Source organism: Schistocerca nitens, chromosome 2 (genome assembly GCF_023898315.1).
Source record: "Schistocerca nitens isolate TAMUIC-IGC-003100 chromosome 2, iqSchNite1.1, whole genome shotgun sequence".
Lineage (NCBI taxonomy): Eukaryota > Metazoa > Arthropoda > Insecta > Orthoptera > Acrididae > Schistocerca > Schistocerca nitens.
The window spans coordinates 1,002,228,040-1,002,243,052 of NC_064615.1; the positions used below are offsets into that span (position 1 = coordinate 1,002,228,040).

General features: G+C 39.9%; 1 protein-coding gene across 2 annotated transcripts in view; it reads left to right on the top strand.

The window, feature by feature from the left end:
- Positions 1-13,817, top strand: part of LOC126237331 (phosphatidylinositol 3,4,5-trisphosphate 3-phosphatase and dual-specificity protein phosphatase PTEN) — a 97,596-nt gene extending 83,779 nt beyond the window's left edge. Inside the window, exon 11 of one of the 2 annotated variants that reach the window (XM_049947303.1) lies at positions 13,114-13,817. In XM_049947303.1, the coding sequence (XP_049803260.1) occupies positions 13,114-13,199 (86 nt within the window). In that variant the 3' untranslated portion in view covers positions 13,200-13,817. The remainder of the gene's footprint in view (positions 1-13,113) is intronic. The other variant, XM_049947302.1, reaches the window with a different exon arrangement.
- The last annotated feature ends 1,196 nt before the right edge of the window (positions 13,818-15,013 follow it).

The following is a 15,013-nucleotide window of genomic DNA, read 5'->3' on the forward strand; positions in this document are numbered from 1 at the left end:
TTGTTCCATAGAAAATGTATAAATCTTGGTTGCTCGTACACTGTGGATGTGTGAAGCACACCCATCATCTTCAGCAGCTGACAGTAGCACCGTGCTGCAGAACTACTGGCAGATAACGCCAGTGTGGGGCAAGACGGGTCCTTTAAATACTTTCAGGATAGATTCAATTGAAATCCTGGATTCTGCTCCGGGAAATAAGTATCCACTGATCCACCATAAATATTGAGGGTTTCTTTAACTCCCACCCCATACCCCACCCCACCGGCATGGTCACCTTGAAGCTATTCACTGGAAAACTGCTCCAGGTGAGCTTTAAAAGGTCTGTTAACAACAACATCCATTTCTTGAAGTTGTGAGGTCATGCCACCAGGAATTGTTACCTGGTCTGTGTTCTTCATAAAGTGTGGTTGTCAAACAATCTAATGTCGGGTCATTTGTCATCCATCCCTTTTCGTGGAACATAAGGGTGAGCCATGCAGGCGGTTTTCCTTTTGTTATATTTTACCTGAGTGGAATCACATATGGGAGGAGCTTCTGTCCATCTTAAAGTGCCTCCAACATTACTGTTATTCTGGCTTTTTCATTTCCATAATTTTTTATGAGAACACTTTTAATGCTCTTTATGTTTACAGTAACAGTTCATGGCATATCAGAATAAACAGGCATTTAATTGGCGTTGCCGATATGGCCAGCAAATAGTCATGCAGTTTTCTAAAGTTGATTACATAATGATTATATGTAAGTTGTTTTTCGTGAAGTGCTGTGGAAGTCAGTGAGCTATCATTGTCATGCATCATGAAGTAAACCCTGCCATCATATCATCATCGTCGTTGTCATGATCATCATGCACCAGCCAGTACTTGCATTGAATTCAGCGACATATGCAGTTGGAAGATTCCTATTTATCTCCAGCATTTTCATTTGGTTAATTTCTTTAGTAACTGAGAAGTCTTCATTGCATTTCTCACACGTGCTGAGCAACCTAAAGCACCAATTCATGCAATTTTTCCTGCCTCAGTCCCAGGAAAGTTTGGCATACAGAATGGGTAGTCTTTAATTTATTCAGCTGGCACCATCTATGAACATTCACTTCTGTGATACCAGATTTTCGTCCTGTGGTGTTTCCTTCATGAATTGTTATTAACTTAAAACTAGTGTCATATTGGCTGCATAAACCAATTGTGAACTGCGAATTCACAGATTCACATTTTTCAACAGTCATGGCTTTAATTTGCATGCATTATCAATTGCTACAATTTACAGGTCTTACAGCATTGACAATACAAGCAAACTGAACGACAACAAGATGTTGTCCTCTGGCCCCTTAGAGCTGAATTGGCAAAAATTTACCACTTCAAGTCAACACTGTTGGCAGCCCTGAAAATCAGTGGCACTGTGGAATAGTGGTAGCTTTAGTGCCTTTGTTGAAGCTCAGACATCCTTTGTTGTCCCAGTTTTTAGGTGTTCTACATGATGGTGAATTTTTTTAGTATTTATTTGTCTCCAGTAGAAACTTACAGTATAATTGTGTTCAATTCCAACAACAACTGGATTCAGGCAAAACACAGTTTAAGCATGGTAGATGTTTGTAAAAAGCCATGGTACATGGTATGCATTCCTGTTGTTGGCAGCATAACGAAACTTGCTGCCCTTCTCTCTCTCTCTCTCTCTCTCTCTCTCTCTCTCTCTCTCTCTGTCCTAGTTCTTGCCCAAGCTGGTGCCACTGTCTCCCCTACTACTCTCTGTGTTCAGCTTGAGTTGCCAAACTTTGTATGTAAATGTAACATGACCCTTGAATTAGGCTGTTGTACAATGTAAAAACATTGATCTCGGGAACAGCAGTTTAATCTATGACTGTAAGGCAACCTGTGTCTTATTGTTGGATAAATATGGTATACCGGGTGATCAAAAAGTCAGTACAGATTTGAAAACTTAATAAACCACAGAATAATGTAGATAGAGAGGTAAAAATTGACACACATGCTTGGAATGACAAGGGGTTTTATTAGAATCACCCCATATTGCTAGACGCGTGAAATATCTCTTGCGCCCGTCATTTGGTGATTATCGTGTGCTCAGCCGTCACTTTCGTCATGCTTGGCCTCCCAGGTCCCCAGACCTCAGTCCGTGCGATTATTGGCTTTGGGGTTACCTGAAGTCACAAGTGGATCGTGATCGACCGACATCTCTAGGGATGCTGAAAGACAACATCCGACACCAGTGCCCCACCATAACTTGTGACATGCTTTACAGTGCTGTTCACAACATTATTCCTCGACTACAGCTATTGTTGAGGAATGATGGTGGACATATTGATCATTTCCTGTAAACATCATCATCTTTGCTTTGTCTTACTTTGTTATGCTAATTATTGCTATTCTGATCAGATGAAGCACCATCTGTCAGACATTTATTGAACTTTTGTATTTTTTTGGTTCTAATAAAACCCCATGTCATTCCAAGCATGTGTGTCAATTTTTACCTCCCTATCTACATTATTCTGTGATTTATTCAGTTTTCAAATTTATACTGACTTTTTGATCACCCGGTATATGCAAGAAATTCCTCACAAAATTGTAATTAATTTCATTTACGCAAAGACTGCTTTTCCCAAGTGTAAATTGATGCTTAATATTTGAATGACAGTATGCAAACTGTGTTATTTATTGATTTCTGTATCTACAAATCTGCTAGTCATTACTAAGCCTAACTTGATGCAGAAAGGAAAGAATGTGTGACCAGGTATGATCATTTGTTCAGTTGCTCCTGCAGAATGTAAATTTGGTTTTGTAGAAAAACAAACTGAATTTAATTGTTTTAGGGAATAAAGTTAAATTTATTTCTAGTTTAAATTTCTGTCAGTTTGCAGAAATAGCTCTTCTCTTTTCTACCTGTTGACAAATTTGTTGGTGATTATAGAAAAAGTACAAAACTGAATTGACTGTGTCTTCTCAAATTTTGAAGTTAGCCCATAAGATTGAATAGATTGAATCTTGTGAAACACCTCTCCCCCTCTCCCCCTCCCCCTCTCCCCCCTCTCCCCCCTCTCCCCCCTCTCCCCCCTCTCCCCCCTCTCCCCCCTCTCCCCCCTCTCCCCCCTCTCCCCCCTCTCCCCCCTCTCCCCCCTCTCCCCCCTCTCCCCCCTCTCCCCCCTCTCCCCCCTCTCCCCCCTCTCCCCCCTCTCCCCCCTCTCCCCCCTCTCCCCCCTCTCGCCCCTCTCGCCCCTCTCCCCCCTCTCCCCCCTCTCCCCCCTCTCCCCCCTCTCCCGCCTCTCCCCCCTCTCCCCCTCTCCCCCCTCTCCCCCCTCTGCCCCCGTGTCTTTTTCCCTCTCCATGCTGATGACATGTCATCCCTCTTAAAAGTTGACATACGTAACATGACATTGTGCTTCATATCTCTCAAGTAAGAAGTGAAGTAGTAATGCTGGTAGGACTAGTTTCTTAAAAATGCAAGTCCTCTAACTGAATGTCATGAATAATTTACAGAAAATCCCAGCCAGCATTATTTTACCATATAAAATTTCTAATACAGTAGTCAATCAACCATTGAAATATGTATCAGAAATTTGATGCTTTGTTGATTACATGTTGGTCTTCCAAGAGTAAATTAAGCATTCTTCAACATTGATATGTGAGCTTTAGAGTACTATAGCTATCAAAGTAAGCAAGCTCAATTTTAGCAGGTACGCAGGTGTTTTCTTTACAAACAAAATTTTGTTTACTCCACGTTACATACCACAGACTTTCTGTAATAGGTTATGAAAAACTTAACCTATCCCCATCTTTTCAGTTAGTAATACAAACTAAATGTGACCAAGATTAATACTTTATTATGACTGCAACAACCAAGGCCAACTATTGTAGCAATGGAAACTGATTAGAGGAAGATGTCTTTTAATGATAAGTGCAAATGTACATTGGTCAGAGACAGCAAAGGACCTGGAAGAGCAGTTGAACAGAATAGACAGTGTCTTGAAAGGAGGATATAAGATAAACATCAACAAAAGCAAAATGAGGCTAATGGAATGTAGTCAAATTAAATCAGGTGATGCCGAGGGAATTAGATTAGGAAATGAGACACTTAACATAGTAAATGAATTTTTCTATTTGGAGAGCAAAATAACTGATGGTCGAAATAGAGGGGATATAAAATGTAGACTGGCAATGGCAAGGAAAGTATTTCTGAAGAAGAGAAATTTGTTAACATCGAGTATAGATTTAAATGTCAGGAAGTCGTTTCTAAAAGTATTTGTGTGGAGTGTAGCTATGTATGGAAGTGAAACATGGACGATAAATAGTTTAGACAAGAAGAGAATAGAAGCTTTCAAAATATGGTGCTACAGAAGAATGCTGAAGATAAGGTGGGTAGACCACATAACTAATGAAGAGGTATTGAATAGAATTGGAGAGAAGAGAAATTTGTGGCACAGCTTGACTAGAAGAAGGGATTGGTTGGTAGGACACGTTCTGACGCATCAGGGGGTCACCAATTTTGTATTGGAGGTCCGCGTGGAGGGTAAAAATCGTTGAGGGAGACCAAGAGATGAATGTGCTAAAGAGATTCAGAAGGATGTAGGTTGCAGTAGGTACTGGGAGATGAAGCAGCTTGCACAGGATAGAGTAGCATGGAGAGCTGCATCAAACCAGTCTCTGGACTGAAGACCACAACAACAACAGGAGGGAAAAAGAAGAAAGAAAAATTAGTACACCTGGAAAGCCACTGCCGATTTTGACCCGAAGGATGGCATATGCCAGCTGGATGATAGATGTACTGGTAATTGTGCAAACGTCGCCTGCCAACAGATAGCATAGTGGCTTGCAGCCAGAAGGCTCAGTGTGGTGAAAATGTGTGAAGCAAGCAGGCAACCATGCCATAGAGATACTCACGCTTCCTAGAGCCAATGGAGCGAGTTTCAAAGGGGTGGAACTGTGGCCTTCAGAGTGGCAGGATGGTCCTTTTGGAGAATTACCACACAAGTTGGACATGCTGCATCATTTGTGCAACAATGCCAGTATCAGAAGTCACATGAACATTCTCACATCCATAGATGATGTTCTGGATGTCCACAAAGCACGTATGCCTGCTGGGATTGTCATATTGTAACGACAGCAGTGGCAGATTGTACAACTACCACAACACAGATAAGAGGGTTTGTGAGCCCAAAGGTGTTAAGACAAACTGTTGTGAACCAGTTGTCACCAATGAGACTATGGGCATGCACACGTGTAGCCCATCTTCCACTTGTGCCACAGCAGCAACATGCAGGGCTCAACTGGTGTTTTCAGAGGTTCGCTTGGAAGATGGAGTGGTGCGCCATGCTCTTCAGTGATGAAATCAAATTCTGCCTGCATACAAATGATTGTTGATTGCATGTACGACATAGACCTGGTGAGTGCTGACTTGTAGAGCGCATTTGTCCAAGACGCATTGGCTCCACGCCTGGCTTAATGGTCTTTGGTGTGATAAGCTACAACTTTTGTTCACCTTTGGTGTTTCTGGAAGATACACTAACCAGTGCTTGGTACATGCAGAATGTTGTTAGACTCGCTCTTGTATTGTTCTTGCAATGGGAAGGTGTGTGTTGTTCCAAACAGGATAATGCTCACCCACACACTGTCCTTTGAAACTCAACATGCTCTGCAAATCATGCAGCAGCTTCTCTGGCTGGAACGAATCTCTGTATTCGCCTGGAACAAGAAGTGGCTTGTGTGACTTGTCAACCAACAATTCTTACAGAATACATGAACAGTGGAGTAACATATCCCAGAACAGTATTCACAATCTGCACGATTGATAAGATACCAGAGTTTCAGCGTCTGTGTTGCTGCCCATGGAGGCTACCCAATGTACTAATATGGGTGTTTCATCATGGGTCGATACGTGATACCTCAGAACTGCTCGTGCTATTGATCTGTAAATGTAATCATTTCATGTACTCATTGTATACTGTTACAGCAGTAAATCTTGAGTGAATTGAAAACCTCTAATTGGTTATACTTTTCTTTGTGTGGCAGTATATGTACTTATGGCATCTTTCTGCAAATTTCATGCTATATGAAGGGTATTCATAAAATCTTTATTACAACCTTGAAGAAATCAAGCTACGGCCATGACTTGGTGACTGTGTTAGTTCTCTAAGTATCTTCCCTCCAGTGCAACACATTTTTCTGAACAATGGATGACCTGAACGAGGCTTTGGTTATAGAAGTAAGTACTTTGGCTGGTCATGATATGTTCCACTACGAAAATCACCTTGCTTTCGTTCTGGAAATGCCTGCCACTCAGTGCTTTATTCATTTGAAGAAAGAGGGAGAAGTCACTGAGTGCCATGGTAAGGGGGAGACATAAAATTTGATAGCTCAAGGAAGCAGCATATGTAACTGTGTCCTGTATAGAATGAGCTGGGGTTTTGTCATGGAACAAAACCACAACCTTATGCTGTATCCTGCAACTGTTGTTTTGGCAGCTTCCCATAAACTAGGAGTTTCATTAGTATGATCCTGTGATGGTTTGCTCCTTAAGAGGATATCTGTTAGCACCATACCGGGACACTCCCAATAACCAATCGGCATCATCTGCCAGGTGATAGTTGGGTCTCCACCTTTTCTGGTGGTGGTGCATAGGCATGCTTCCACTGCTTGCTTTGCTCCATTGCCTCAGTATCGTAGTGATATGCTTGGTGCTCATCCTTGGTGATTAGGTGGCTGAAGAAGACATCTCTATTGATCTGACACAACTGTGATATTTCCACTGCTGCATTTGTTCAGGGGCATTTTGAATGGGTGTGAGCAGTTGCAAAATCCACTGGAGAGCTACTTTTTCATCTTCAGAATGTTGTGGAAGGTTTTGGTAATTGATCAGTGATCTTCATTTTTCTCTCTATGGGCTTGGTTGTGGTATGCCTTGCTCCAATCACCAGAGCCGTCTCTTTTCTAGAGATTCCTATTTCTTCGCAGTTATTCTGCCACTTCATTCTTAGTCATTTAGACTAGTTTGACCACTTTCATATAATGGTTCATTGTTGCCTTACAAGTGCACATGAATTGTTGCAGCAGTGTTCCCGTACAAATGCTGAAAATGAACTACCACATAGTGTTCCAATTTAGCAATGAGCTACATCACTTTGTTTTGGCTTCTTTTGTGGTGTGCTATGGTATTATGTGATGAGGATTTCACTGCCTACGAAGACTGCAGACATGTACCGGCAAACAATCAAAAAATTAAGTAACTTTATTTTTGAGGTGATAATTATAACTTTGACTTCCTCTTGTAGAGTGTAAATGAAAATAGAATTTCAGGGCTCTTCACTTTATGTGAAATGCTAACAGGAGCAAAACCGCAGATCACTGTTATCATGTAAACTACATTCAGAGGTGCTGAGAATTTGAAAAATATTCCTTTATGCACATGAAAACGATCAACTTTTGACCAAATAATTTAATTGGATAGATAAAAAAATCTACTCGTCAAGCATCGGCAGAACATAAACATAAAAGAAGGTTATAATTAGGCAAGCTTTTGGAGCCAGTGGCTTCTTCTTCAAGCAGAAAGGTTGAAGGGGATGGAAGAGGGGTGAAAGAAAAGGACTGAAGAGGTCTAGGAAAAGGCATAGATTTCGGGAAAGTCACCCAGAACTGTGGGTCATGGGAGACTTAATGTACGGGATTAGAAGGAAAAGCTGATTATAGGGGACTGCATTGGATGACATTTGAGAACCTGAGAACTTGAGGTGGAATACAAGGTAATTGCAAGACAGAGATTACTGTGTAAACATCATACATCAGTTAATCAGAGTGAGAAGCTAAGTGCATTGTATGTAACAGGGGTGAGAGGGGGACAGTGAAAAATAGACGGGTAAGACAATGAAAGATGTAGAAAACTAAAACCAAGTGATGAAAAGAGTAGTTATCCTATCTTCCATCTTTAAGCTCTCAGGTTTTCAAATCTCATCCACTACAGTCCCCAACAATCAGTCACCTTCTCATCCGGTGCGGTAAGTCTCACCTGACCCACAGTTCTGGGTGACTTTCCTGAAATGTACCCCTTTTCCTAGACCTTTCCAGTCCTTTTCCTTCACCTCTTTTACTTCCCCTTCAACCCTTCAGCCGAAAGGAGGAGCCACTGGCTCCGAAAGCTCACCTAATGATCATCTTCTTTTATGTGTGTGTTCTGCTGCGGCTTGGTGAGAAGATTTTTTTATCTTACCCATAATATCAAGCTGCATTGATTATTTGGCAGGTATTAGTGCTAGGGCTTTCCTGCCACATGACCTTACATTGTTCCCTCACACATAAAACTCGGAATGTACAGGAGGTTGTGCAGTATGAAGAATATCTTATGTGGATGAGAGTGAGTGAATCTGGCAGCCAAATAAGCTGTAGAAGAGTTGGCTCAATGACCAGTTTCGAAGACTGTGAAAAATATTAAAAGCAAATCTGTCAGAGTTACTTGCATAAATTAAAACTGAGTGAGACTCATCCTTCTACATTTTGTGGTGGTAAAAGAATATAAAATGTAACAAAGAAACAAACAGCATTTTCCTTTAAAGTATTTATTACTCACTTTTCGTTAAGTTTGATTTTTTCACATTTTGCAGATCTAGTAGGTGTTTGAGGATCACATGAAAGAAATATACTCTCATTGATAAATTGAACCTCATAAAAATAACAGGAAGGGGATTGTGTACTTAATACTTATTCATTTCAATATACAACTTTGGGAGATGTTAGATGTATGTTCCTCTTTTGAGGGCACAATGAAGAGTAATCAAATAATGTGTTTAAGTTGTTCCAGTCTGAGAAATTATTGGGTAGTGAGGGAGTGTGCCTTTGCAGCTGGTTGGAGAGTTGGGGCATGGAGATACGGCATAGGAAATGTTTGGGGACTGGGTTTATAATGTAGTGTCTGCCTGTGAAGACTGCAGTAAGACTTAAACCATTCTGGGCAAGTGATTGTTTGTTACTGCAAATGTGCTCTACATGGGTGCTTCGACTGAGTAGGAGAAATTTTTTAGTGTGGAAAGATAACGGCTGTGGAAGTGGTAGGTACTATTGGTGGTGAGTGGGATTTCTATGGGTAGAGGTTTTTGTACACCCGTTTGAGGTGGATGATGCCATCCACAGTAGCTCTAGTAGGGCATCGTGTATAAACTGCTGTGCTATTACACTAACTCCAGAAATTTGAACCTGTGTTACCTGTTGCACAGTGTGTGTTTTTGCTCTCCATTACTGATTGGTTGTACTAATATCTTGTAGAATCTTCTTTCAGCAATGTCTGACAGATTTGTATGTGGTACGGTTTAGTCATTTGACCACCTTTTACACTATTGACAATTTACAGTTTCCCATACAACTGTATTTGATTCTTGACACTACCATGGGATCTCTAGGTGTTTCACTGAGTTTGTGACATGTGACAGAAAAGTGGAAAAGAAAGTGTGCACAAGCAATAAAGGTTTTAAGATCTCCAGTATCAAGGGTCACCATAAATTGATCGATTGACCACTTTTCTCACTCAAGAACAATTTGTAACAGTGTGTTCTACCTAGAGCATTGTAATTGCAGTTGAAATAGTTCTGTAAATGCTTTTGGTCCAATCTATCATAAAATTTCACATTACATTGTTGCCCTTGTAAATAAGACACTGCAAAAAAAATTTGTGCTGTTTTTCATGTAAATAATGACAGTACCAAAAAAGATATTGACAATGATAAAACAATTATCAAGTGTTAAAACTGCAAAAGATTAAAGCACAATAAAAGTATTAGGAAAATGCAGGGCTGACAGTAAAATCAATGTATGGGCTGCATGATTTGTTCTCTTACATATTATAAGTCACAAGACTTGAGTATAACCAAAGTCGTCATCAAAACATGTATCTTAGGTTATAGGTTATATAAACGAATTTTGTCAAAAATAAAAGTGAGAACATTTGATAATTTACTGGCCATTAGCATGACTTAGTTGATAGGTTGTGGAAAAATAGATGACCAAATCAAAGGTTTTATAAACTTTGCTACTCTGTGTCTAAACAGTCACTGACATAAACATAACATAAACATAAGTGATACATAAAGGCATCACAGTTTGCACCATGTGATCTGTGGTATGTCATGGGAATAGGTAGTGGGACATACTATTATACAAGCTGGTTACATTATCTTTAAAGTGGGCAGACGATGGCAATGTTTACATCATATGGCGTGAAGAGCCACCTTTCCAATGTGCATGTGAAAAATGCGACTTACATCATCATAATTAAAGACAGATGAAAGTACAATCTTGGAAAATTGAAATATTTGAAACATGGTGAACTATACTATTGATTATATGAAGTTTAGTGTTATCTGAACTTCTCTGCAAGATTGTAAGGTGAAAGTTTTACTGTATCACAGTGTGTCTGGACACTCGTTATGCAGAAACACAGTGTCTTTCTGTCATTGTTATTTGTCATCTTCTGTGGGTCTCAGTTCTATTTCTAAGCCTACTTTAGTTTAGAGGTTGCATCTTTTTAGGATGACCTGCTGTTATGTGCTGACAGCACGTTGTGTATTGTGCATTCTTGGTGTGTTTTTTTGTGATGTAATCACACCTTTTTAATGGCATTTGTCTCTTCACTATTGCCTGCTATCACAAGTGCTCATTAACAAAATGACTTTAGTCTTCTTTTTTTTATGAAAACATGTGTAACAATTTCCATAGTGCTGCAGTTTTGTTGGGTGTGGCTTCATTACTGATAGTATACAACTTTTGCCCAAAAAATGTGTGTGCCTCTGGTTTTAGCTGATTCTTAGATAAATGTCATTAGTATTATCTGTTTTACCTTGTGCCTGATTTTCTCTTTAAATTGGTTGATAGGAAGATAATTGGCCCTTGCTCCCAACTTTTCTTTTTATATAAATCTTTAACAATTAGTGTCTCAGATGAAACCAAGACACTTCAAACTGTTACACAGGGTGTCCCAGATATGTTGAGGAAAACTTAGAAGGGTTGTAGAGGGCGTCTTGAGAAGCAAATCGAGGATAGGAACCCATGTCGGGAAGTGTCATTAAACGACACTACGGAATGTCAAAGATGTGGGAACTGGTGCTTGCTTCTAGGCCACCTCTTCAGCAGCAAACATGACTTTTCACACTGATGGACTGTAGGCGGACTATATCACAGTTGTGATTGTTATTCACTGATCATGACTGCTTGCTATGATTGTCAGTGGAGAAAATGGAACTAGCTGCTGCGTAGAAATTCTCTCTTATGAATGCGATGCTCCGTTGCCTCAGTACATGATGGTTTCAGGCCTGGGTTTCAGACCGTATTTTATTTTTCTCCTGTGTACCGAAAAACAATGGAGATTTTAGAGGGTTCCAGGAGCAAAATGATGGATGGAAACCAATGTGTGAAATTTTTATCCATTGCAGCAACACAGTATCACATTCATAGAGGACAAGGCCATTCTGCACAGCACCACCCCCTCTGCTCATGGCCAGTCCCCACATGCTACACCCTCTGCCACAAGCGACACCGCCCCTGCCCCTGCTATCCTCTCTGACCAAGGTGTGTGTCTGGGGGGGGGGGGGGGGGGGGGGGCTACTGCTACACCTCTGCCCCTAGCAATTCCCTACCTCTGCCCCTGGCGGCCCCCTACCTCTACCCCCAGGCCCCAGGCAGCACTGTGACTCTACCCTGTACCCCCTCAGCATGTGGCGACTCACCTGCAACTACCTCCGGTGCCCCCAGTAAACCCCCCTTGTGACCCCATCCCTTTTGCCGTCTCTCGCCTTGGCTGCCTCCTATCTACCCCCTGTTTATCTCATCTCCCCCACCTGCCTCCCCACTGCTCAAGTGTGCAAATCCACTCATACATGCCATGGAACACAAGTTGATACTAGCTATGTAACAAAGCTGCCATGCAGAGCAGTCTGGATGTCAGGGGTTTTGACCGGTACCCCAAAGGGAGCAAAGTGGTTCTTACACTTGCAGTACTTCTTCTCAGATAATTGTACAAACAATATTGATAGAACACTTTTCAACGGCTATTTCCTGCTTCCTGCCTCACTGTAACACCACCAAATTAACTCTTGTACTTGCTTTTTCTCCCTTTCCCTCCACATGTTCACACTTTTCTCTTTCATCCCATTTTCACTCGTTTCACCCGCCCTTGAAAACTGCTTTAAGCCTTGTGACAAATTTCATGAAATACCTACTGAGTATTGATTTTTTGGAAACGGCATTATTTAATGTGGGGTGGGAGAGGGAGAAGGAGGGAAAGGGGCTGGAGCAATAAGATGATACAAGAAAATGTAATTTAGAAATCTGCACTGAGCACAACACAAACTGTGTCAAATGAGTAGTTAGCAGACAACCACATGAGTTGACATAAGAGACTTAAAGCAAAGGCAAATAAAAACGTGTACTGAAGATGACAGTCAGCTACTTAAACATCAGTATCACGAACAAGAATACTAATATTTCAGGTGTTTACAATTGCTAGAGTTGAGAAGGCATTTGTAAATAATGATTTGACCCCATGCCTTGGACTTCTTTTTGTGCCATCTCACAGTATAGGTATATTATTAGTGGTCCTTTCTTTCAATAATCTGACACTTCTCTTGGCGTTTTTGACATAACAGATAATTATGCATTTGAATGCCCTCAGTACATTTCTGTCAAGATAATTTCTTTACAAGATGTCTGATTGAAATTGTTCTGGTGAGCTTTTTCATTATTAAAACATTACAGTACATAGGATACACATTAGCACTGTTATTTGCTGCGTGTAAGTTGATTTCATTTTCTTTATATATTTGAACACACAGACACCAGTAGACTGCAGTGTTTTGACAGGTCCTGTTTGTGGAAAACTTACCTAATTTGTAGTTCATAATTTGTTCCTCACAAGTTTACCTTCATGCTAGATAACCAGTCCTCTCTGCTACACAATCATGAGATGATTGCTAATAAAATGTCAGAATGTGTGTTAATTTGCCAGCATCATTTCAATGTGTATGTAATGTGTATTGTGATGAATTTAAATTTTTTGGTGTTTGCTTTGCTCTCTGATTTCATGTACAATTCAAAAAATTCTCATGCAGCTTTTTTTCCTCACATGCCTACACAGTGGATTCCGCTGAGCGAAGGGTTGGCAGGTATCGTTTACTTTCTGACTCGGAATACAGGCATGTAAATGAACTATTTGAGTCCTGAAGGCCCAATAAGGGCTGTAATGGGTTAACTTGCTTACAGTAATCTGAAGGTGGGAGAACAGTGAACAAACAGTGTGTCCATTTTATAGAACCATTTTACAAGTGTACAAAACCTTGAAGAAAGGTGTATAGAAGATAAAAAGTATTTTCGATATTTACCTGAATTTTTGTTGCCTGGTGCAGAATTATTTATATCTGTTTTTCATAACTGTTCATCAACATTATGCAAGACAACTGTGAGGAAACATTGTTAATATTTCTCTTATTTCAATGAGTCATACAAATCCACATTCAAATTTTCACTCCTGTAGCACTGTGCTGTTTTAGCTCAACTAAGAAATAAAGATACATTTTCATTTTCTGAAGTGATCTTTGAATGTATGATGTGGCACAAAATTATGGAAGTTTTGTTCAAAAATTTCTGCTTGTATTTTAAAATATTCTGGATGTTTCTATTATTAGATGATGTGAGGCAGTGTTTAGTGCAATACAAATAAGTTGACATGTCTTGTAAATTGAAAAGCATTTGTGTTGTGGCTATGTTTCATGTAGTTCACAGAATAAATGCAAGGTTTCTTGCTATTATTTCAGTCATATTTTTGCATTTGTCATTATCGCAGTTTACTGTTGACCTAATTGTCTAAAAGACACCCTTAATCTTGTAAATGAATAACATAAATCAGTTTTTGTCATGAGTAAATAAAATGAAATGAACAGTGAAGTATATGTTGCATTTTCATTTTGATGCCTAGGTCTTTGAACTAGGAATGTACTTCGGTCCTTTCTAAGCCACTGTTACTTTCTTTTTATTTCTTTAAAAATCAAAAAATCAAAATGCTAGGGAAAAATGGTGTATGATCTTGAAGACTTCCATGTACATATGTACGTCTGCAGTCCTGCATTGCCAAGATAACTGATTTACAATTAACAGGTTGTGTGTGGGGTGTTGGTAGTAGGTTTGTATGGTTTTAGTTGACTTTCCATCATTCTTTAGCTGCTTCATTTTGACAGGAGTATGTCCTCTTAGACCTGTTGTCTATGTTAAACTTAGGACAACAATCACAATAATAAACATTATAGTTGTGTTTAGTGTGCTGTAGAGAGATCAGCAGTAGATAGTGTAAGGGACCTCCATGGAGATCTGAACAACAGTTAATTCAGTGCTTCTTGCTTCAGCCACTCTCATCCATTAATTGTGGAGCTTCCTATTATACATTCGGCCACAGCAAATTGTGTAAAAATATTAAACACTTTCATTTGTCATTTTGGACATACGTGGCCCCTGTGAAGTAACTGATAATACGTACTATGATTATTTAACTTTCCAGAGACAAAACATGGAATATGTATACAAACAATGGATTTATAGTCTTGGCAATAGATGTGAATGAGCACTGCATTGAACAGGTCTTTGAGTTCTGTACTCCAAAGATAGACATGGAATCTTACAATATCGCATTTCTGGCAATATAGAATACTCCAACAAGAATTTTACAATTGTGTGTGGAGATTCAAATATTAATTTTCTACCTCTGATAGTTTTGATGAAGGGCATCTAGAGTTACTGATTCTTCCTTTGGTTTATAACATTCCCAGCAGGATTGTAAGAACATAGTGCAAAAGAGATTGCTAATTTATTTCTAAATTCAACTGCCATTCATGAAATTGGTGAGTCCTGTAATAAACAGGTTGATCAACCATGATGGTCCAATGTCATCAATAAATCATTGCCATGAATCAGAGGTAGCTGATGAGAGAGAGGTAAAATTTCACAGAATAACGAATGGTGACTCAGTTTTGCTATTCGGGGGGATT